The sequence below is a fragment of the Polistes canadensis genome, unplaced genomic scaffold (genome assembly GCF_001313835.1).
Source record: "Polistes canadensis isolate GaletaPanama2010 unplaced genomic scaffold, ASM131383v1 scaffold_56, whole genome shotgun sequence".
Classification (NCBI taxonomy): domain Eukaryota; kingdom Metazoa; phylum Arthropoda; class Insecta; order Hymenoptera; family Vespidae; genus Polistes; species Polistes canadensis.
In genome coordinates, this window is record NW_014569603.1 from 552,307 (window position 1) to 578,251 (window position 25,945).

A 25,945-nucleotide genomic window follows, 5' to 3' on the forward strand; every position below is an offset into this window, starting at 1 on the left:
TGATTCAACTTGTTTCGTATTGAAATTTATAAGAGACATATTACCTTTCGTTTCTTATCATTTAAATTTTGTTTAACGTTTAAATAAGAATAATGTCATTTACAATTTATAGTATATGATAATGTGTGTGTGTGTGAGTGTGTGTGTGTGTTTAAGAATTACATAGTACTGCGTATGATTATAAATTCAAGGTTAAGGGTTTACATAAGTTTATGTCTTTTTTTTTCATTTAAAATGTACGGATATTATGGCGAGGTTTTAAGTATTTTAATAACGAAGAGAGTAATTTTATCCCAAGTGTTTATTCCATCAGGTTCCATTGAAGAAGTAGATTGTTTATTTATAATTCATCGTCATTAAATTGCAAAGAAGTTCCTCGATACTTTCGATAGGATTGAAAGATCAATGGGAGGACTTTTATAAGTCTCCGTAGAAGTTCACAAAGTGATCGCTTTGAATTATTCTCATGAATACAACGCAAACAAGGTTTTACCCTCATTATTTTTGTACGTTAGAATTATGCGCGATAGCTTTAATGGAAAGCCATACTCTAAGAAGCATTTCAATTTTCTTTCCTTACAGTAAAAATAAATTATGTTTATAATGAGAGACGATTTTACAAAGAACCCCTTTCTAATACTACAAGTAATTTATTATTCAGAAATGTTTAGAAAAATCAAAAATATATTTTTCAAATAAAATTATATATAGTAATGTTCTTCTTTACAAATAATATGCGTCAGAAAAATAAATGACTATTTTTTGATATATGTATCGAAAATAACTGCACTTTTAATTAGATCAAATGAAATGAAATGAAATGAAATTGATCAAAGTTATTAGGAGTGAACAAGTAAGGAAGCAAGCAAGCCAGCAGGCAAACATGAACATACGTTCACAGACATATACACATGCATTTAAATTTTAATGCAAATTTCTCTTGGCAATATTCATAGAGCTCGTAAGAAATACGAGGTATGCGACAAGAAGGAGAAGGATTTCTTGTCTCCATCGATCTAAGGTTACCACGATCAATATGTAAATTTTCTGACACGAGGTGTACGTGGATGGAGTTAGCTAAAGTCAAGGTATAAAAAAGAAAAAGAGGTGGAATAACGGGAAGAAGGATAGAAAGATGGTAGAAAGGAAGACAGGTAGGAAGGTAGAAAAGGTTAGTAAGAAGGGGAAGAGGGAGGGAGGGAGGGTGGCTAGGGGAAGAAATGGGGTTGACTCGTTAATCGTACAAAAAATAACGCGAACGTCTCCTGAGTGTTCGCAGAGTACTAAAACCAAGCAAAATCGAAAGCATATTATTATGCTCGAGGAGTCACGAGGACTCCAAGGCTTTTCTCCTAAACATGGCACATTAATCCCTTCATATTAGTTGGGACAGTGAAAAATTGTCTCTTAAGTAGGTACAAGCCCCCGAGCAACCCGCCATATTTATAACACGGAAGAAGAATAAAAAGAAAAAGAAGAAGAAGAAGTCGTACCATGACTGCTTGAAAAATACACTGATCTTGACTGATGCCAAGATGAAAAAAAAAGAAGAAAAAAAAGAGAAAGAAAAGAGAAGAAAAAAAAGAGTTTCATACAAGTTTCTATATTTACATGTCGTTGTTTGCCTTGACGTTTTGAGCAACATTACTTCTTTCCGTGTGACATCTGTACGCTGTTACTTCTTCCTTACTTTATATAGTTGTTAATGCACGTTATAGGTTAACACCGTACGTTAGAGGAGCATCTTAACTCTAGATAATAATAATAATAATGAAAATAAAAGACTATATATCTCGAGAGTGTTTAACTATACACCTGAGAAATGAGTATTTAAATAAGATTAGAGTTAACAACAAATTGTTTGTATTTTCCAGTCATTTTCTAACATTAACTGCACGTCAGAGAAAAAATTTTAAACCAAGATAACGATTACTTCCAAATTTTATATTTTTTGTAGCTCAAACATATTTTTAAACAAAATAATTCGTCGACATTTAAACATATATATATACAATTACACATTACTTAAATAATTTTGTAAAACGAATAAAGAAAGAGATACGAAGAAAAGAAAATTCTTTTTTTTTAGTTATTTATCGATATTATTTAAGAAAATAAGAGTATTTGTAGAGAAAGAAAGAATACAAGAGGACTAATATTCGAAGCTTTCCAAGAACCCTTTTCTATTTTCGAAATCCTCGTTACGCGTCTGGTTCGTGAAGCTTTTTTGGTTCGGGATAAAGGTAGAAGAACCGGTTTAATTCGAGAGCAAGCGTTTCTACTTCCCCCCTGTCTCTCTTTCTCTTACTCTCTTCTATTCTCTTCTCTTCTCAGGCAGGCTACTAGCAACCCTCCATAATCAAATCCCACCCTAACTGCTCCCACTCTGCACCCTCTTCACACGAAAGGAATGTTAATGCGACAATGCCTCTGTTCTGACTCGAAACGCGCGTCGTTCATCCACCCTAAAACCCACCCACTCTACTAAACTCACCCCTCTTTTTCTTCTTCTTCTTCCTCCCTTTCTCTTCCTGTACTTTTAGCAAACCCTACGAGAAAACGGAACGAACGACGACTGTCTTCTTCTTCTCTGTCTCCTTTTATTTCCTTCCTTTATTCTCTTTCTCTCTTCCTCTTTTTTTAGCCTCAAGGAATCCCATGAGGATTTCCTCCTTGGATACCTTTTCGTTAACTCCGTTAGGTTCCTCGTCTTACCTCTCTCTTTCTCTTTCTATCTTTTCATTCTTTCCACATTTTCCTTTCCTTCCCACTGTCTCCCTCTCTCTCTTTCTTTCTTTCACTGACTCTCCTTTTTCTCTATCAACGTATTATCGGTAAAACGCTTTTTCCTCTCTATTTCCATCCCTCTTTCTCTCTCTCTCTCTCTCTCTCTCTCTTTCTCTCTCTCTCTCTTTTACACCCATTCTTACCGTTCTATCTTTTTCTTTCTAATCGATCTCACTTCCCACGTCCGATTTTGCACCTCTTTCTTCGACACTCATGGTAATACCAAGGACCTTTCTCCTCTCTTTCTTCAAACTAACTTCCTCTCACTCTCTTTCACTCTCTTTCCCTTTCTCTTTATCCTTCTATCTATACGTCTATGTCTTTCTCGAAGGAGAGACCAGTGAAGAAATCCTTTGATCCTCGTTCCTAGCCCCGAGGCCACGCACCCGTCAAGTTCAAACTGAATCGGTGAGACAGCCTCCGGACTACTATTACCTACTACTACTACTTCTACTACTACTACTACTACTACTGTTGCTGCTGCTGCTGCTACTACTACTACTATTACCTTTACCAACGATATCAACGATACTTTTACCATGCGGAGAAGGAAACGCATCCGAGGGATAGGAGCTTCAAAGTTTCGTGACTCTTCCATTGCCCCCAACGTTGTCGTCTCGAGAGAGCTAAAGAAAATCTTTTGCGAACATTGCGAAGAAGCCTTCTTCTTTTTCTTCTTTTTCTTTTCTCTTCTCTTTTCTTTCTTTTCTCTCTCTCTTTCTTTCTCTCTTTCTATGTAGATTTTTTTTTATATACCTTACAAAGTTTGATATAGGAAAAGGTAAATATTACCAATTACGTTCCCTTAAATGGATTATAGTTTAATAAGAAAATTTTTCCAACCCTATTACATTCATTCTAATATTTACAAATTTTCTCAAATTTAAACGAATAAAATGATTCAACAGTTTTACTTTTATTTCGATCGTTTAAAGTTGCATCAATCATTCTCTTTATAGGTTTTTAATAATAAAAATGTAATTTGAGTAGCTGAAAAGAAAAGAGATGAATGTAATATATTAGATCTGGGAAACGTTTTTACGTTTAATTAAACGTAAAAATAATGAATTTTTTTTCCCAGATCTAATATGCTACAAATTTAAGATAAATTCATAACTACGAATTAGATGTTTAGTTGTAAGGTACAAAATATGTTACTTGCATCCCTATTTCTTTTCAGCATTTCATTTATTGATTAAAAAAATTAAATGTCGAATTATTTTCTTTCAATTGAAGTTCGATGATAGAAAAATAATGATTTTCGAAAGATATTTGTAAATGATAGCGATAAAAATGATCATGGTCATGGAATGATTTTCGAAAAGTGACCAATTGCTTTTTAAAATATAAATTTGGTAAGAGTGCTGTTTCATCCCATTACTTTCTATATACATACATATATATATATATATATAAATATAAGTATATGTTTATATATATCTCTCGATCCATGGTGATTGATGCAAGGAGATCACATTCGTAGTAAGTTGTGGTATAAGGTTGGGTGGAAGCTGGGTTATGCTGCTGCCAGCTGTCGTTACTGAGATAGTTTGTACCAGTCAAGTTTCATCCTCTAGCAAACTTAGTTCGCGAAAGCTTGCTCAAGCTCGGCAAGACGAAAATCTCGCATACGAATATCTAAGTATATATATCCATATATATAGTGTATATGCATGTGTATGTATCTGGAAAGAGAGAGAGAGAGAGAAGAGAGTATACTTTAGATATACATGGTGCAATCATTCTGCTAATTTCGAATAGAAAATTGCTTTGTATTCGAGTTTCGCTACGTGATGACAAACTCCTTTAGAAAATTCCTTCTAACTTAGGTGAACCATCTATTTCGAAAGCTAAACATAATATCCTTGCTGTTCAATTAACTTGAAGTAAATAATCTTGTTATTATTATTATTATTATTATTATTAAATTTATTGTTTACCTTTTAAATCAATAAAAGAATGAATATATAGAAATTATGAAGAACACAATTATTTAATTAAATACTTATAACATTTCGTTACTACAAATGTACTCATTTAATTTTTTCTACTATATATGCATATACGCATGTATGTATAAATGCGGTAAAGATTTATTATAAATATATATGTATAAATGCATTCGTGTCGTTTGGTTAAACATGATACAACGTTAAATAATTCAATGTAAAACTGTCGCTTACATTATGCATCTCTCGGGGTACATGGAGGTGATGACTATTAATGCCAACGTGTAATTAATAATATCGATGTAAAATAATAAATAATAATACATTACAGATAGCGGGATTGATTTCGAAATGAAATCGAAAAGAAAAGAGAAAGAGATCAAACGGTCGATTTGTTTGTAACATATAAATATACATTAAGTCTTATTCCCTCCCACCCCCATCCCTGTATCTCTCTCTTTTAAACACAGATACAAAATGTATATTTCAATAAAACAAAACAAAAAATCACAGAATATATTCTCTTATCCAAAGAGAAATGGGAAACTTAAACAGAATGTTTGAAGTATGTTGAGTAGCTCGGAAAAAGAATCGGCAAATAGGTGCAACGTTTCTCGTTTGTAATTAATACTGTTAAAACTCTCTCTCTCTCTCTCTCTCTCTCTCTCTCTCTCTCTCTCTCTCTATCTCTCCCTCGTTTCATTCACTCTCACTTGGAAAAGGTAATCTGGGTAGACGAGCATGAGGTATGCGAAACCTCCTGCGGCTTCTCCGCATTAAAGGTGAAGTCACTTCAAACCAAATCAGAGAACCAACCAACCCCCGTTCTCACTCTTCTTCTCTCCTCCTCTCTCCTCCTGCTCCTTCTCTTCTGTTTCCTCACTCCTCTGTTACCCTATCTTTCTTTCTCTCTTACTCTTTCTCAGCTTTCCAGAGCTCCGTTTGACATCCGAGAGAACCAAGACACTGCTAGCGAATACCAGTCGAATTACCGTAAATCGAACTGCCAGCTATCTTCCAGAGAGTCCCTAGGAGACAGCTAAGCCATCCTCTTATTCCGTGTATTACCACTTCCTGAATTCCAGATCCCGAGAAACGGGAATCACACCTCGTTGCGTACCAACTATTCTACACGTACTTTTACCTAAATCTTCCCGTTAAATCCTTTTCGAAGAATAGGAACTCACTTTTTCTTTCTTTTCTCCTTTTTGTTTTTCTTTTTTGTTTTCTTTTTTTTTTATTCAGTAAATTTCTTTAAAGTTATCTACAAATAAGTTTTTCTTTTTTAAAAAATATTCACTCAAATAGTTATAAACAATTATCATATATTATGCATTCCTTTAATTATTATAGATGAATTTTTCTAATAGAAATTAGGTCGAGACAAAGCGAGACTTGTCGAGACCTTTACTTTCGCGAAAAGAAAATCAGGATTTACACACACACATACCTACACACATATACAAATACACAGATAGAAAAAGATAGTAACCAATAGAGCATAAGAAAAGCGAGACTAACAGGCGTTTGGAAGGCAACCGTGTACAGATTCGTTCGCGGTTTGTGATAAATCGATTTCGTGTGAAATGAACCATGAAAAATGGCGGGCAGTCGCACGTGGAAAATATGTTTCGACCGATAGCATTTTCCACGCACATCCTCGTGACTTTCCTACTACCATTTTATTCGATTTCTCTCTCTCTCTCTCTCTTCCTTTCTCTCATAAACTATTAAACGTTGACACCGATTAGCTAACAAAGTTGACTCTACAGGTTTTCCTATCAAAATTCATCCTTCTACCAGCCGCGAGTTTTTCAACAAAAATATTCTATTTTTTTTTTTTTAAATGTCTGAAATGTTAACAATTTTTGTTTAACTTATTTCTGTTAAACGCATTCTAAAAGATATAACTCATACGTTTTTAAAAGGAATGAAAAAATAATAGTAAATTTAGATATCTTATAGTCTTGTTTTTTGTTTGAAGTCAAATAATAGCGTTTTTGTTATGATTTTATAATTAATTTAATTATACCAATTCATTCAACAACATAATTTACTTCTTATAATAATACAAGTATTTATATATTGTTGTATTTATTATTTATTTTAATAATCAAAAGAATGGAATATTGTATAATTATAAATTATATCTTTTAACGAAGGAAAAAGTTCTCTAGTAGACTAATAAAATCATAATTGTCTTCAAGCAGGTGGTACAACATCAAATTCATGAAACTTCATTATTATATGTAGATATACAGTTTGAAGAACGAGGAATGTAGTCGACTCGAGTTAGTATGAGTGACTGAGAGAGAGAGAAAGAGAGGAAGTTCCTGGAACTGGCCGATGGAAACATTTAACTTCACCGAGGCAAACAAGTTCCAAAATGTTCCTCCACTATTCGGCCAGTTTCTGAATTTCCAGTGGTTTATACGTGATTCAAACTGTATGCGTACTTAAGCTGCCAGTTTCAAGAGGATATTATTTTGAGTGGGAGAACGTATGTAACGGGAACTACTTAACTCTATCTTTGTTACCTTTATATATTATTTGAAAATTCATGTACACAGGACATTAAAATTTATGAAAAGAAAATTTTTATACGTGTATTATAATTCACAAGAAATTTAAACATAAATTTGAAAGAGGAAGAAAGAAAGAGAGAAAGAGATAGAATAAGAATTTAGTACAAGTTTATATTTCTATTTGTCGTTGTTTGCTTTAACGTTGAGCAACATCACTTCTTTTTTGTCTGACATTCGTTACTACTATATGTTTCGCTTATATCAACGTTAAAGTATGTTACAGTTTATATATATACATTTTATAATATTAAAAAAAAAAAAGAAAAAGTCACATATTATCACACATTTATATTTCCACAGCAGATAGCTCTAAAAAAAAATCGAACATAAAATTATAATTATATAAAAATACGAGTAAAAATGAAATAGCGTATACGCGTCGGATAGAACAAAATATGTAAATTGAAATATTTTAATTTGACGCGACAATTTTATGAAATTATCCTGCACATTATTGTTTTGTTTCCATTTGTTTGTATAATATTTAATATATCTCTCTTTTGATTTATAATTCTATTTTTTTCTTTCAATTGTTCTTTTTTTAACTGACTGAGATCTATTTGTTCGTTCGAATCAAAACGATGTTATCTGTTAGATCACTTTCAACGACCGTTTATTGTCTATAGATAATTATAGTGAAAGCAGAATCTTCGTATAACGAGCAAACATCTCTACTCGATTTAATATGTTCAATCGCGTACATACACATACATATAAATATAATACATATATATACCCATGTACCACCATATATTTACACATAAGCACGATTTATTATCATGCAAGAGCTATCTTGATTTAATTTAATCTACCGTGCATACGTGCTCCATATAGTCGCTGCTTTTACCGAATCCTTATCGGCAATATAATAACCTTATGCTACGTAATAATGATCAACATGTACTATAGAAGAACATTTGTTGATAGATCCTTTCATTTCTCTCACTTAATCACGTTAATAATTAATTAATCGTTTTCTTACTCAAACGAGTAGAAGTTAGTTTTCTTCCAATTTATTTAAATCATATTTTTTTTAAATTATGTATTCAATAAAATAATATTTAATCAATATTATATACATTTAAATTAGTATTTTGTAAATTAGTATATGTCTAGTATTTTTATATATATATATATAAATTAATATTTATTAATTAATATATATCTCTAGTTTATATATATGATTAACAATTGACTTATTGTTCGTATATTATTTCTTATTAACCATCACAAACCTATTTTCTGTCTTCGAAATGCAAGATAAAAAAATATATATTAAAAAATAGAAAGATACAAAAAATATTAAACGTAGCAATATTATGTTGAATATAAATACTTATACAATAGCGCGAAAGCGGAAAGAAATAAAGCTGAAAAAAAGGAGAAAGAAAGAAAGAATAAAGAATAAAGAATAAAGAAAAAAGATAAAAAAAGGGAGGGACGATGAGCGTGCAATTAACCTTCCGATACAGCTTTCTTTTTTATTCATACGATGGGGATCCTATGAAACTATGGCTGCTCGTTTGGTCCTTGGAATGAATTTAAGACCGACGAATATACACATACTCACACATGCGCGCGCGCACGCATTTCCGTGCGAGTGCATATACATACAGATACACATATACATATAGGATATACACATATACATAGAAGTAGAGAGGTGAGTTGAGGTGGGCCGACGTAACCCATTGAAGCCGTTCTACGGTGATGGAGGCAGAGGCCGTACCTTTAACGCTGTTTAACTTCCACCTGAATTAGCTTTCATCCACCGCTGGGGCCGACAGGTACATTGTTCTCCACAATCTAACTCTACGTCGTTTACATTTCGCAGCCGCTCGTACTAATATTTAAACCTTTCGAATGACGGTAGTGGTAAAGAGAGAGAGGGGGGAGGAGGGGGAGGGAGACGCAAGCATGAGATGAATCACTTCAATTCTGAGGAAATGTAAAAAAAAAGAGAAGAAAAAAGGAGAGAGAAAGAGAGAGAGAGAGAGATAAAAAAAAGGCAGAAGGAGAGAAAAAGAAAAGATATATAGAAATGGTAGGAAAGTAAAGAAAGAGCAAAAGAAAAGAGAACGTATGCGCCGTTTGCACGGCCAATTTCCGGAAAAATTTCCTCGCTTGGTGGTCTTCGTAATCGTGGTTGCCAATGCGACAAATTGAACGCTCATCCCTTTTAACCTTCAACACCATCTAACAAAAATCGTTTAACGATATGTCGTATTTTTATTTTAATATTTCTATCAATACCGATCGAACTGTTTTCCACTATATCTTATTTTCAAATTTAAAAATGAAAAAATAAAAAGTGATAAACTAATTATTAGTCTTAAACTAATATGCGTTTAAATATTCCGATTTCCTTCGAAAGAATATGCCCAAAAATTATTTTGTTAAATTATATAAGAAGAAAAAAATAACAAAGAGAAAGGAAAATACCATTCAGATGGAAAAAGAAAGGGTTATACCGGGTGAGATAGGGGTTCTTTTTTTCATTAAAGTCAAGGAAATAAGACCTTATTGAAAATTCAGTCAAACAATATAAACGTCTGACCGAAAATACTTTTCTTTTTCTCTCTCTCTCTCTCTCATTCTTTCTTAACATACAGAAAGGAATAAAAAAAAAAGGTAACACCGAATCGGCACTCTTCTAATTCTCTTTCTTTCTTACACTTACACATTCACTCTCTTTAGTAAGAATACACACACTTAAAGAGCTGAGTTCGTCGTAGCAATAAGGAACCCAGGACATCGTGTATACTCACACCTTCGATCCTAGGAGCCGACTTTTCTCAGAGGCCAACCCATCCCTTCATTCACTCTCAGACGGAATGTTTTGCATTTTAAGAAGGTGTCGGATATCCTTTGCGCTATCCGAAGACGACACTCCCTCGTTGTCGTCGGCAGCCTCGACTCTTGTAGGGGATGAGAGAAAAAGAAAAAGAGAGAAAGAGATAGAGAGAGAGAGAGAGAGAGAGAGAGACGACAAGAACCTTTCCCTGAAATCCAAAGTAATTCACGACCTTGTATTACGTGCCAGGACGTTCTAGCAGGAATATCCTGGAAAATCGGAGAAGCTTTCTCGAGCTGACTCGCGAACGATCTAAGAACGTCTTCAAGGTGTTTCGTCTAATCGAAATATTCCGTACATGATTTTACGTCCATCAGATATTTTACCTTTTTTTCATTTATTTATTTATCTATTTGATTTTTTGTATATATATAATTATATTAATTATCAATCGAGAAAAACTTTGTGTGATTATCTTTTAAATATTATATTTTAACGTTATATTCAATATTATAATATTTCTTTAGGGGATTGTTTCTTTTTCTTTTTTTCTCATATTCTTTCTAATAATTTATGTAATAATTATTATTCATTGCTATAATAAATGATGTAATTTGGGAAATCTCTAAACGTCTTCGTTGAAAGATCTGGCGAGAGCAATCAATGAATGAATGAACGAAGGAGAAGGAAAGGAAATAAAAGAAAAGAAAATAAAAGGGAAAGAAATAAAGAAAGAAAAGAATCGAATTTAATCGTGTCCTCGTTTACAGAAGTCTTTTCTCAAAGGAAATTCTAGATTAAACGAGAACAAACCAATTTCGGTGGTCTTTCTCTCACTTCGAAAGTCGGTAAACTTAAATTTTCTTTTTACGAACTTCTTTTGGAATCGAAACGCTTTAGTTCTCTTTTTCGAAAAATTCTTACGTCTATGTGCCGACACTTTTTTCGAAAATCTTTAACGAAGAAAAAAGAGACCATTCATTCATAATATTATTTGTATTTACTGTTGAAAATTAAATATTTTCGAGATATTTTATGTCACAATAAAATTAGAGAATATTTTTATTGAAAATCATTTTGTTTAAATTACATTATTGTATAATCTAGTTTATTCAAATTCAAAATATTATATATTTAATATATTCATATATTATTGTAAGATTTATTTTATTTAATTTGAAAAAATATATATATATATATATATATAAAAGTAAGTAATAATATTGACTTAATCAATAACGGTTAACAATGATATTAACCGATTTAGGTATAATTATTTTAAAAGAGATAGAATGGTGAATATCTACAATCTATTGTCATGAAATGACAGGTGCTACTCTTCATCATAACTCGAAAAACAACCGCCGTAATTAGTGAAGGACGCGCCGTGTTCGACTCGTCGTCGCTTATCTCCATCTTCGTATCCCTTCACGGTCCCCTCGTTGTCTTCTCGTTTTCTTTCACACCTAACACTCGTCGTATATTAAAGAACTATTGCGGAATGCCCCGTCCGATCCCTTCCGTCGCCTATTTATGCCTTTCCCTCCCTCCATCGTCTTTCATCATTTCCTGGCATTCCTTCCAGAAACCTCTCGATAATTCTCCATTATAAACAATGGATCCTTTCCGCACTTCCAGATCGAGAACGTTCGAGAGATTTTGATGGAGCTGTACAAAGGCGACGAGTCCAGACGGTGTAGCCTTACTATTTAAACAAAACTTTTATATCTATATACGGTTTCTTTCTCCTTCGTTCCACGCTACACTCTCTCACACACTCATACCATCACACATGCATTCCATTATGGCAACTTATACTCTATGCACGCATACTTCTCAGATATTCTGTATCCCCACATTATTAATGTATTATTTTTAATATAAAATACTGCAATATTATAAATATTACAAATTAAAGTACTATAGTACACACAATACATTGTAGTTTTTAATTTTTACATAAAATAATAAAAAATTCCCACATAATTTATTGATGCATCTTAATAAAAATATATACATAGAGATTACAAAGGTTATTTGTAAATACAAAATACTTTCCTTTCGTTTAATCATTCTTACTGTTCTTGTATGTAAATTACATTATCCAAGCTCTTCTTTTGTCCAATTTCTCAGCTAGAAAGCTACTAAAAAATGTAAGAAAGTATATTCACCGTACATGTACATAGCATCAATATACTCAGTATCCATACACTTATTCAAAACTTTCAAGAACAAACAAAGAAAATTCAAAGGAGTTCAAGAGATTGTGTTCTATCTCTCTTTCTTTCGTTCTTTCCTTCTTCATCTCTCATGTGAAAATTTTAATCTTCGAAATAATGTATAAGTAGACAAAATAATTATAACCCATCTTTTATCTATAACATCTAACAGTAACTTTATTCTCAATAAAAGATAAAGAGAAAGAAAAATATAAAGAAGAAGAATAAAAAAAAAAGATAAAGAGAGATGAAGAAAACGGACATCGTTAATCATAATAAATCCTTTTCTATTATTTTCCACGATGAATTTTCAACGAACAGCCGAGAAATTTCACTTAAGTGTTATTAATGGCTACGATACGATGACGTTTTTGTTTAAATATGAGAATAGTCGAAAGAAAAAGGGGGTTGAAAACGAGGAGAAAAAAAAATATGAAAATAATTTCAAAGGATTTTATTTAGCAAATAATAAGATTTAGTTTACTATTCCTATACCTACTTGTTGAAAACGAACTAATTTCCATTCTCGTTTGTACGGTATACACGAGTCTTACGTTTTATAAATTCGTCCTTTGCTTTTCTCATGAAACGAAAGCTTGAAGGAAAGAAAGAAGGAAGGAAGGAAGGAAAGAAAGCTCGAAAGAAAGAAAGAAAGAAGGAAAGAAAGAAAGAAAGCTCGAAAGAAAGTAAGTAAGTAAGTAAGTAAAGTAAGTAACTAAAGTCCGAAGGGAAGATCTTACACATTCTTCAGACGTTCGCGATAAATTTTTCATAACGTCGTGCAATCTTGTAACAACATAAAGAGCTCGGGAAAGCTCGAAAGCTCGAAAGGATATTAGATAGAAAGAGAGAGTAGTCTCTAGTAGGAGTAAGAGATGGAGAATGTGGTAGGAAAAGTTAGGAAGAGGCCAAAGTCGGTGAAAATTCGGTTTAAAGTCAGGTTGATGACTTCAGTGGAAGGAAGGAAGGAAAAGATAAAGAGGCGCAGGAATTCCCAGTGGTGGGTCGCAAAGTAGGACCTGGGCGTGTTACTTCCTGCGGGCATTCGGCAGGAGGTCTTTATTCAAATTTTAAAGTCATTTACATCTACGTGCCCTTTTCGATCCTCTTTCACGGTTGCTGCTTACTTTAGATTCGTTGCAACGCGGAAATGCAAAAGCACTATCAAAAGCAACAACACAACCGGCTAGAAAATAAGCACAAAAGGAAAGGGAGTTCTATGAGCAATAAGATAAGTGTAGGAGGAGGAGGAGGAGGTTGGTTAGCAACAAACATTTTCCTTGTAAATCGAAAAGAGATATCGTGTTTTCTTCCGTAACAATGGACGGATATTTCTTATCATAAGCTTACGTCTTACTACAATAAAGATTTTCCTGCTTTAAGATCTGACGAATCCATGGCGAAATGATGCCAGGTAGTATACAGTTGCTTTTCTTACAATACTAAGAAGAATCGAAAAGAAAAATTGGCGACTCTATAATATCGAAAAACGACGCACGTTTTCTTTACTTTTTTACTATCTTACTTTTCATTTTTCCTATCTTTCTTTCATTCTCTTTCCAACTGAAAGTATATTCTTAGATCGCATAAAAGGGTAGACCTTTCGAAATTACCAACGTTCGTAGAGAACCCTTAGTATTTCATAGGCATGATGAAAGTTCTCCGAAGGAATAAGAATTGCGATGAGTAGGAGAAAGCTTCAAATTTCAACCTGGAAGATCTTTTAATGCGAAACTTTCTTTAATCGTCAAATCTAGGAAACACGTTTTCAATTGTAATCTAAAGAACCATTATTATTAATGGTCTTTTACAATATCTTTGGAATAATAATTTATTGCAATTATTTATACGATGTGAGAATTTTGTTTAAATTAATCAAATACTCCATTGAAAAATATTTAAGTCAAATCAATTAAAAAATAATAGGATTTTTACAATTTTTTTCTTTGCTATTATTTATGTATTCATTTTCCGTTAGCGATAAATCAACAAAAAAATATATTGTATTTCTGTTAGAAATTATTCATTTATTAATTTTGTTTGTTTGCGATTTGCTGGATGAAAGTTGAAATCTTCGAAGTTTTGCTCTCTCTCTTTTTCATACACACACACACACACACACACACACACGCACATGCAACACATACGGAGGAAGCGAGCAAACAAGAAAGGAGACAGCTGCTTCTGGTATATTCTTAGCAAAAGTTTAACTTATATTAAACCCACAACTACTGCACGAGCTGACATTATCACGAGTGTCATGAGATTCACCTGTTCATGGCAAGCCTTTCCTCTCTCTCTTTCTTTCTCTCTCCCTCATCAAAATTAGATTACTTTTTATAGACCAATACACATACACACACGCACACTTGTTCGCATTATAAATATAGAAGTATGGCATGTCGTAGGAGTTCCTCAACTTTTGCACGAGACAACCTATTTCAATCGAAACTTTTAAGGAAATCACACTTCCTTCGATCGAATCTTTCATTCGTTCGTTCGTTCGTTCGTTAATATCACAATTTTAAACCTAAATAATCCTATCAAAATAATTATTAAAAATCTTATCAATAAAAATAAATATAAAGCTTAATCAAACTCCTATATGGGTCGCTACAGTAATGAAACGGTTTAAAAATTTAGATGTTAAATAAATTGATATTAATGCTTAATATTGCAATCAATAATTATTTCATTTGAATTAAATTTTTGATAACTTAACAAACTTTTTTTTCCGTCGTTAAATCTTCATAAATTTGTACACATCGATGATGATCTTAATGATCTTATTAAAAACAATGGTTATAAAAATAAATAAAATATGGAATACTTAGTCATAAGATAAAAAAATGATAAAAATAGAAAACGAGAGAGAAAGAGAGAGAAAGAGAGAGTAAAGAACGATCGTTAACGGCCATCGTTCTCATGTCACGTTCTCCGTAAACGAAGCCGCCTCTCTCCCTCATAAAGATTAATCGTTTTCATCGGCTAGCATGCAAAAGTTTTGCGTTGGTAACGCGAGCTCTGACATTTTGTGCTCGTGGTAACGATACGAAATAGAGAGAGAGAGAGAGAGAGAGAGAGAGAGAGAGAGAGAGAGACAGAGAGAGAGAGACAGACAGAAGTCTTATAAATAACGATCGTCGTCATCGTCGTTCGTCCTCGTCCGAATGAAAAGTAACATCGTTTTTGTGTCTTTCATCGAATTTTCAGAACAAAAAGAAAAAAGAAAACGAACAACAAATTAATCTTATTTAAAATGAATCGAGTACAACGCGATCAATAGTTAATATATCTATATATTTTAATTAATTAAATATATAATTAGAGTAAAAATCCTTATATTCGTTAATTAATTATTAGAGTTAATCATATATGTATGTAGTTATCGATCATATCAATTCATTTCTAATTGATAATATTCTCGAATAAATAAAGATAATCATATTTCACGATTCAATAATAAATGAAATATTTATGAATATATGATAAGCTTATACAACTAATTCAAAGATATCTATTAGACAATTATAGAAATGTGTGTGAATTTTACCTAATGATCGAATAATTAAATTAATCTATAACAAATACCATTAAAATTGTAAATTTACAACTTTTATTTGTATATGACTCAAAATAAATATGCATAAATATCCACGCACACACACACGGAAACATACCGATGCAATTTTATATCTAAAATTCGATATATATTTTCGTACGAATGGTTTGCTTCTCGATTTTCGAAGGTTTATTTTATGCTTTGGCGTATCGTTTCGGTCGGTTTGGGATTTGAAGGTAGGGGAATGTTGGAGGAGAATTGGTAGATATCGATCGTAGGCCCATCGTGTATTCCTAGTAATTGGAACATTTATGAGCCAATCAATCACTTCTCTGTTGCAGTTCCCCCTATGCTCTCGATACCACACCAATTGGTTGGCGCGCCCTTAGGTTATTCCGTCAAGTTGGAATGTTATACCGAAGCTCATCCAACTTCTTTAAATTATTGGACCAGGGAGGACAAACACATGATTCACGATAGCAGTAAATACAAGGTCGTTTCTACTCCTGAGGTGCCATCATACAAGACTCATATGACACTAGAAATTTACGACATTCAGGTAATTGTTAAATACCATTTTCTTTTTTTTTCTTTATTAAATCTATGAATTTATGAATTATGCGAATAGATGTAACATAATAATTGCAAGATATATATATATATAATGTAATTTAATAACTAAATAAATTATAAAATATTCACCCGTGTTCATGTTTGTGTTCGTGTTCGTGTATGTGTACGTATAGACGCTTATGCGAATGTAAATCTGACAAAAGATAAGCTCCCCTAGTTTGAAACCTATCGAACACTTCAGAGTCAACAGGTGATACGCGAAAACTAACTGTGGCGTAGGTCGAAAGCTTCGTCCGTTCGTTCGTTCGAGTATTTCACGTTCGCTAACGTTGTATCTCGATATTCAATAGGTTAACATTTTGTATATATATGAAAAATAATATAAACGAATTAAAAAATGAATCAATTTCCAAAAGCAACGTCTATTCGTATATAATTATTAATAAATAACAAAATATATTGCGACAATAATTAACCCTTTGACTGCTATGAGCGCATATATGCATTGGGTAAAAGTTGCCAGCGTGGTTTATCGACTCATATACGTGTTTATCGATATATGAATGTAAAATAATGTAATGTTGGTTCGCATATTGATTATTATTTTGAGTCTTGTCACATGAAAATTATATATAAAAACTTTAATTATTAGATCTGATATAAAAAATAATGTCAACACAACGGAAACAATCGCACTAATAATAAATTATTCCGCTCCATTGAAAAACATTTCAGTACTAAAAGTATTCAGCACTCACAAAGGGTTAATTATTTATATTCTATCCCATTTGAATTGTTGTTGTTATTATTGTTATTAGATGGAAGATTACGGTGCATACAAGTGCGTGGCAAAAAATCCACGTGGCAATACAGATGGCGTCATACGGCTGTACAGTAAGTGTTGCTTTGTTTATTCGCGCTTTAAACCATCCGCAAAGAGCGTTTGCCAAGTTAATGACGGATCGTCACAGATGGTTCGCTTCTGTATACAGTAAACTCAAGGCCGAAGCCCGGAGGCCGCCTTGAACATTGCACTACGGCTGTTTACGAAGTCGACAGAGACGCCGGCATCTCGACTAGTCACGTAATTTTCCTTCCAAGCCCGCAAGCAGTTTAACCACTTTCTTATAAGCGTAACCGTAGGTAGATAGGTAGAGAGATAGCTATGTACGTTACTTTACATAGCCCAGAGTACGTATCGCAAACCTATACCTACCATCATATTATTGAACGTGAGCTTACTACCTAGTTCTCCTCTCTTATCCTCCTTAATTAGCTGAGTTAAAACGCTCATCGTATTTGCCAAAGGGTTGCCGTTCCTTCGATTAATCGATCTTTTCTTTCATCCTCTTTCTATCGAATCTTTCTAATATTATTCATTAATCCTTTTTTCCTTATATTCTTTTATTTCTTTTTCTTGTTGTTACTTTTTCTTATTTCTTCGATGGATTTCTTTTTACTAGTATTTTTTATTTTTATTAATTAATTACTATTGGTTAGATAATTTATTAGAACGGATTTTCGCGAAGGTACTTTACGATATTTTTCATGATACAGTTTTTGTACAAATTGTTTCTATTAATGTTCCAAGATACGTATTTTAATATTGTTACGAATTTTGTGTACGAATATAATTATATAATATAAATTTTTAATGTTTTATTCTTGGATTGTATAAACAATTCGTTTGGGTTGTATTAAATTTTAATCGGAAAATACTTTTATGATAGTACATGTATTTCTAGATTCTTATTTATTTGGAAAAAAAAAATAATTTAAAAGTTTCTAAACACCTGTATTACAATATTGTTTAGTTTTATGCAAGAGAATCCTACAAATAGACAATGGGGGAAACAAATGTGAACACATTTAGGTGTCCACATAGGTGAATCGTGAAAAAATAAAAAATAGAAAAGAATGATAAAATATTTAACAATAGAAGCATCGTGTCATTTATTTCAGAAATTTAATTTTATGGCCTAGCTGTTAAATTAGGTCATTTGTGTTTCAACAAATATCCTAATACGTATTTTATTTTTTTCTTTCGCCTGTGATAAATTTATTCAAATTTTAATCAAGGATAATTTATACCATCAAACAGTTCAATATTATTATTCCTTTTCAAAATAAAATATATAAGAGTAAATTTTTAATTATATTCTCAAATAATTTAATTAATATCGTTTAAGTAATATAATAATAAAATATTCCAATAAATTTATTTCTGCAACTATCTATGCATTTAAATTTGTAATTCTAAATGGGTGTTAATACTTCTTGATAAACAAAAAACGATGATTTATCAAACCTCCAAACTCATTTATCAATAATGTTTCTTTTCTGTTTTTTTTTTTTTTTTAATATTCCGTATATATAAGTTAATTATCGTTAATAGAGATAAAAAGGATGGTTTTATAGATAGAGGTATGATTTTACGATTCTAAACGTATGCATATGACATAAAGGGTTGACGAATAAATGGCCGTTCCCCGTTGACGGTCTATATATCCGCGTGTGTACGCGAACATGCGTGCATACTAAACGTAGTTACATATATACGAGAGAAAGGGAGATAGAAATAGAAAGATAGATAGATAGAGGGAGAAAAAAAAGGACAGAAAAAGAGATAGTACGAAGAGATAGAGAGAAACGAGAAGAGAGAGGACTCTCCATTAGCATGCATCGGTTTTTCGCATTAGCGACATTCAAATGAAGCGGCCGTTTAGCATAAAAGGCTACCAACGTAAAAAGGCTACCGTAAACGGACTGCTTTGCCCTCTGTTCGTTCCCTATTTTCTTATTCTCCCTTTTCATTTTTATTCTTTCCTTTTTATCTTCATTCCTTTCCTTCCTTTCTTCATTTTTCTCGAGTTTTCCAAAAAGGATACGGACATCGTTCAAAATTCTAATCGATCGAATCTGAAAAGAATGATATTACTATTAAATATTATTTTTTTTTCTTTTTAGATAAACCTTTCTAAAGTATGTATTATTATGACTTATACGAAAGGAGATCAATGGGGAAAAGAAACGAACGAAAATAAAAGAAGAATATTTGAAATAGGGAAGAAATATTTAAACGAAAAAAATAAAAAAAGAAAACAATGAAATAAAGCGAGTGGATGAAGGAGATACTATGAGAGTATATGCGTGAGTGTAATGGAGATGGAAAGAGGGGGGAAGGGGGAAAAGAGAAAGGGAGAAGGAACGTATCCGCCGAAATTAAGTGGTAGCAGTCAGAGATATGTCAGCCGAGTTTTATTAAGCGACATAAAAAAGAGATTTGTAGTCTCGGTTGCGAGGGCTCGCGAAGGAAAGGGATATCCATACCCCGCATTCGTGGTCCCGAAGGGTGCCTCGTGGAACCGAAGGAAAGACTAGAAGGAAGACGACGAAGACGAGAAAGAAAAAAGGAAGCAAGAGTCGCAGAGATATGAATTTATTATTAAGGACCGCCTAAGGGCCAAAGTACCCCTGTTTCTTGATATCCAACCATTCCATGCGGTTCCACCCTTCGTCCTTTTTTTCCTCTCTTTCTCTCTGTCTGTCTGTCCATCTGTCTGTTCCTCGTTATTCTTTTCTTTCTTTATCTCTCTTTCGGTCTTTCTCTAGTTTCTTCTATATTTCTATCTCTTTCCATTTTTCATCCCCCCCTCCCCCCAGTTACTTTTCCTCCAACCCCAGGAAAACCTCGAGCGCAACTAATTTATTCCATAGTTGAGTCAAACCGCGGCCAATGTACGGCTTTAGATGGGAGAAGGGGTGGGTAGAGGGTGAGGGTGAGGAGTTGGTGTGGGTAGTGGTAGTAGTAGTAGTAATAGTAAAAGAAGAAGAAGAAGAAGAAGAAGAAGAAGAAGAAGAAGAAGTAAGTAAGAGGAGAGGGAGGAATGGGGAAAGCAGCAAAACTTGCGGGCGTTTCGTGGATAGCAACAATATCGTATTCATTCGGATGTTCGTTTTGTCTCTTTCTCTCTCTTTATGTGTCTCTCTATCTGTCTGTCTTTCTCTTTCTCTTTCCCTTTCTCTTTCTCTTTCTCTTTATTTCTGTCTCTTTCTTTCGAGCCATTGCTTTTGCCGTCTCGACGAGCTAGCTTCTTACCTATACATAATGCACAATGTCCTTTTCCTCTTTCTCTTCTTCTTTATTCGTCCTACTCTCTTCAACGTTTTATTTCTTTCCTTTTTGTTTCCATCCCTTTTCTTTTTACAAAGAACGCGGATTTAATTGTCCATCTTTATGCGCTCAGTCTGTCAACGTTTATCCTAGGTATTTTCTTTTTTCTTTCTTAATTAGGCGAGACCAATTCGATGCTTCTTTATAATTTTCCTTATCTTTTATCCTTCTCTCGTTTTGTCAAGTGTTGATAAAGAAAGTAGAAAAGAAAAAACACTCCGATCTTTAAAGTTATTAAAGAAATTCTGTATTTATTTATTGTTTTTTTTTTGTTTTTACTTGAAATAACGCGCGATTTATTCGTTTTATATTTTATTTTTTCGTCTCTCGCGTAATATTTATTGTTATTTTATTATAATAATTATTTCTGTTTATATACTAGAATTAACGTTTTTTTTCTTTCTTAAAGATATGACTAGAATATGTTTAATTACGATTATTATTCTGAATTAAACACTATTGCTATAAATGTTTAAATTATTAATAAATGTATTTTGTTCTTAAATCGTCTAAATTATGGACACGTCTAAACATTTGCAATTATTATTGTATAAACACTTCACATATTGACTATACATTCCCATTACACAAATACACTTTAAATGTATATTTATAATATTAATAATAATTTAATAATAATAATAATAATAATATTAATAACAATAATAATGTTCTGATCAAAGGTATTATTATTTCAATGGAAACGAACTCGATGCGATGGGAGAGTCAGATCTGATTAGAAATTCATAATCAAGTATCTTTGGAAATAGAATTCCTCGTTGTGAAATTGTTATCGAGTATGAAATCTTTTTCACGTATCAAACGTTTTGAAATTGGATTTATTAATTAATTTCACTCAATATTGCTTGTCAATGGGATATAAAATTGAAAAAGTTAATTGGTCAAAACTAAATACATAATACAACATTTCAAATAATTTATATTATTCGTGAAGTTCTTCGTTACTTAATATTTTTCTCTTTTTTCTCTCTCTCTCTCTTTATTTTTTTTTAATTTTGTTAAACTTTTTGGAACGACACGAACTAACTCGTGACATTATCCGACGATTAGAAATTTAGGAGGAATGGAAACTTCAGAACGTTGGATCAAAGTCCCCGCAAGATTTGCATTTGCCTTCGGAAATTTCGCTAATGAAATCTTCTACGAACGAACGAGTAAACTTGTCCCACGTACTTTTACTCTTACTCACTCTCTCTCTCTCCCTCTCTCTCTCTCTCTATATATATATATGTATCTATCTATCTATTTTTCTTTACAACATTCTGCAGTCAAATAGAGAATATGATTCTTATTTAATCATATAACCGATTGAAATATCCAACGAAGGAATGACATTTTATTTTTGTTTCAAACTATGAAAAATAAAGAAATAAAAAGAAAAAGACAATCTTCTCATACTACAGGAGTAGGAGAGTTTAATTAATAATCACATAAGATTCTTAATACATAATTAAATGCTCTTGTCCTTTGTAGAGTATACAACAAGTAAGTATAGCAAGATAGGTAGTTAAATTTCCTCGATGATTTTAATTATTAATCGATCGGACTTCGGTGAAACTTATGTTACGAAAGCAAACGTTACGACGAGAAACGAGCATGAACTTTCTTCTTTCGAAAGGTGTAAAAATTCTTCATTATTTTCTTTTTCTCTTTTTTTTTCTTTTCTTTTTTTTTACTCTTTCTTTTCGAAATGAACCACCGCCGGGTTGTTGGACCGCAAAAAAGAAAAACAAGAAAAAAAAGAAAAATAGCATGTAGAGTCGCACGTAGTACCACTTATATACTATACTTGTTTCTTCCACGTTTCACATATACACATATACACATAAAGAAAAGTTTTAAAAGGGAACACCGAAGGTAGGTTCCTTCCCCAAACTTTTGTACTTTCATAGCGTCTCACGAATTCCTATAGCACAGATTCGATAAATTATTTATTCTATACTATATTCCTCTCTCGCGATGACTATTCTTTCTCTTTGTCCTATTTCACAAGAGAGATCGAAAAATAAATTCGAAAATAAATAAAGACAGGAAGCAATTGCTTGATTATTTCTAAATCCAATAACTCGCCCGATGCTAATTAATTTATTTATTATTTTTTTAAATCATATATTTCTATCCCGTCTTCCTCTTTGTCGATTTATTTTTAATTTAAAAAGAAAAAAAACAAAATAGATCCTTTTTAATTAAACAATTTAATCGGGAAGACTTTTCTAGGTTTTTACGAACGACTACAAGAATAATAAAATCTTTTTTATAAAATAATAATATTTTCTAGATTAAATTTTCTTTTTTATTTTCTCATTAAATGTATATACACCTAAATAATATTATAAGGAGAGAGAGAGAGAGAGAGAGAAAGAGAGAAAGAGAGAGAGAAAGAGAGAGAAAGAGAGAGAAAGAGACAGAGAGAGAAATATAGGAATAAGAAAAGAAAAGAAAAGGAAATAAGAAGGTAAAGATCTTTCGAGCGAACGAAGCGTGAGTAAATAAAAGTATGCTACCGGAAAGAAAAGGAGTGGTGGAAGATAGGCTGCATAGAAGGTAAGGGGTAAAGGGAGGTAAAGAAAAAGAATAAGAGATGAAAAGAGAGAGCAGCGTAAAGCGTTTTTTAATTTAGCTAAAATCTTTCCAATTGCACCGAGTACGCGCTTCCACGAATCGAGACGTTTAGCTATCCGCAAAATGGTATATTTTTTAAGTAAGGGAGAGAAAATTACTAATGGACACAATAATAGAAAAGATGTTCGTATTAATGAATTAATATTATTGTTATGATTAGCTTATACCGATTAAAATAAATTTAACTAATTTCCTTAAAATGGTTGCAAAAAAAAGAGAAAACAAAAGCGTAAAATATCGACGAAATAATTTCCAAACAAATTGCAGATTAGAATAATCCTAACCCTTTGCACTCCTACGTCGAGTATGACTTAACATTTTTACTCTTATCAAACTGATTAAATTGAGACTTATTTTTTCGTTAAAGTTAATTTCAAATAAAACATTTAAAAGCGTTAGGAGCTATATTGGTAACAAAATAGAAATATATAATCCAAAGTGCAAAGGTTTAACCCTTTGCATTCCTCAATTTTAAATTAAAAAAACATTGTAAATAAATGTAGAAATTGGTGTTGTATAATATGAAGTCATAATCGATATAAGAGTGGTAAACGTACATTACCAGTTAATGTCTTTAATAACGACGAAATAATTAAAGAAAAAATATAATAAATATAACTCGTTTAAAAAAAGAAGAAGAAGAAGCAAAAGAAAATAAAAAGAAAAGAAGGAATAAGACAATATCAGTGATCTTATCAGAAGACGTGGGGTGGTTTGGGTGGTTGAATAAGCGACAGTGTGGCGACTTGAAAAAGTCGAAGAAAGAAAAAGAAAAGTCTGCAAAAGGAGAAGGAAGAAGAAGAGAAGGAGGAGGAGGTGGAGGAGGAAGGAGGTTAGAGGAATAAGGCCGCTTGTGTGGAACGACTTTTGGAATCGACTTTTCTGCCGAAGAGAAGTTTGGCAATTTCCTGGGGCTAATCTGGTGGTCGGTCAGCATTGAGATGCTGTTGGGGGCTAGAGAACCACCAACCAGCTTCGATACGTGGCTGAAGCTAAGAGAAGGCTCTGGACACAGAAACCGAGATAGCTATGTATAGAAAGGGAGAGAGGGAGGAAGGTAGGGCGGGTAAATAGGGAGAACAGACCACGAACGCCAAGCGGTCCCATGAATTATACAACCCGAGACTTTTCTCTCTTTCTCTTTCTCTCAAACGTGCCTACTCTTTGAGAAAGGCAAAAAAAAAGAAAAAAAACAACACCGAGAAGAAAAGAGAAGAAAAAAAAGAGAAGAAGTAGGAGCATGGATAAAAAGTAAGGAAGGGAGAAACGCTATATACCCCTCAGGGGAAAATCTCGAAAAGAGATAGGGGAGAATGGGAATGCCTGGCAAAAGAAAGAGATAGATAAATAGATATATAGGAGAGAAAGTTTAACTTATCCCAGATGAGTGAGATTCCTTCTTTGCGATCGACTGACCACGTCCAATAAGGTGCTTTTAATTAGATCGTGATCCTTCGATCGTGATCGTGTTAGGTGACTTGTTTTCTCTTCGTTGTCCTTCTGATCTATAGGGACGGACAGTTTCGAAATAGCTTTAGGAAAAAAAGAATGAATGAAAAAAAATGAAAAACTCAATACGGTTTTAAACTTTTTATAGGTTTTAAACTATTTATCGTGAACAATGCCTACGCTGTGTTCATAATTCCGGATTTCCCAAATAGCCTATAACATATATATTAGATTCTTATTGATTTAAATTAAATACAATAGAAAAATGCATACAAGTGAGATCTATCATATATCTAATGCATCTTACGAATTTCATCAATCACAAATCTATGTAACAAAAGTGAATTTATTTCTAATTTTTTTATGAGTTTAAAATAACTCACGTATTCAAGATTTTTATTTTTCATTGACAACGAGAAAAAAAGAGAGAAAAAGAGGGAGAGAGAGAGAGAGTTGAATGGAAAGAAAAGATAGAATTTATTTCGTATATAAAAAGTACTTCTTCAATTTCTTCTTCTTCTTCTTCTTCTTCTTCTTCTTCGTATTTTTCTTTTTCTCCCATTTTATATCTTTTTTCTTCCCATCGTAAAACCGAAATCACGTAAGACGATTTGCACGCGAGCAAATCGTGAGGACAGATTTTGAATTTCCATAGTATAAGGCTCCGTGAAAAACGTGAAAACGTTAAAGGCACGCAAGCATTCGTCTTGTGAAAATTCTTGCGGAAATATTTCGCATCTTCTTCTCTCTCTCCCTCTCTTCTCCCTTTTATCAAGGGAGAAGATTTTCTTCTTAACGCGACGCGGGACTCGCCCTCTCTCTCTCTTTCTCTCTCTCTCTCGATCCTTCTCCTGCTTCTGTTCCTCTCTCCTCCCTCTTTCGCTACTGCAACCCTCGCGCGTTCTATTTTACCACCGCCCCCTTTAATCGCATTATCGAACATAGACATATTTCCATTCGTCTCTCTGATAATCTCCTCAATTTTCAAATAGTTTACTTTATTTTCCTTCTTCTTCTTCTTCTTCTATTTTTTTTTTGTATTCATCTTCTTCCTTTCCTTATTCTCTTTTTATTTCTTATCCTTTTTATATCATTCAAAGCAAATGAATATTTTTATACCACATATTATATTATATTCATCATAATACATTGTTTCAATCATAATTTATTATTTCCATTGAATGTGAAAAATAAAAAATAAATATAATTA

At 32.6% G+C, this 25,945-nt stretch overlaps 1 protein-coding gene across 2 annotated transcripts in view; it reads left to right on the plus strand.

The window, feature by feature from the left end:
* Positions 1–25,945, plus strand: part of LOC106785773 (neurotrimin-like) — a 228,259-nt gene that overhangs the window by 167,008 nt on the left and 35,306 nt on the right. For both annotated transcript variants that reach the window (XM_014746492.1, XM_014746493.1), the window contains exons 6-7: positions 16,238–16,455; positions 17,288–17,363. In XM_014746492.1, coding sequence (XP_014601978.1) covers positions 16,238–16,455; positions 17,288–17,363 — 294 coding nt within the window. The remainder of the gene's footprint in view (positions 1–16,237; positions 16,456–17,287; positions 17,364–25,945) is intronic.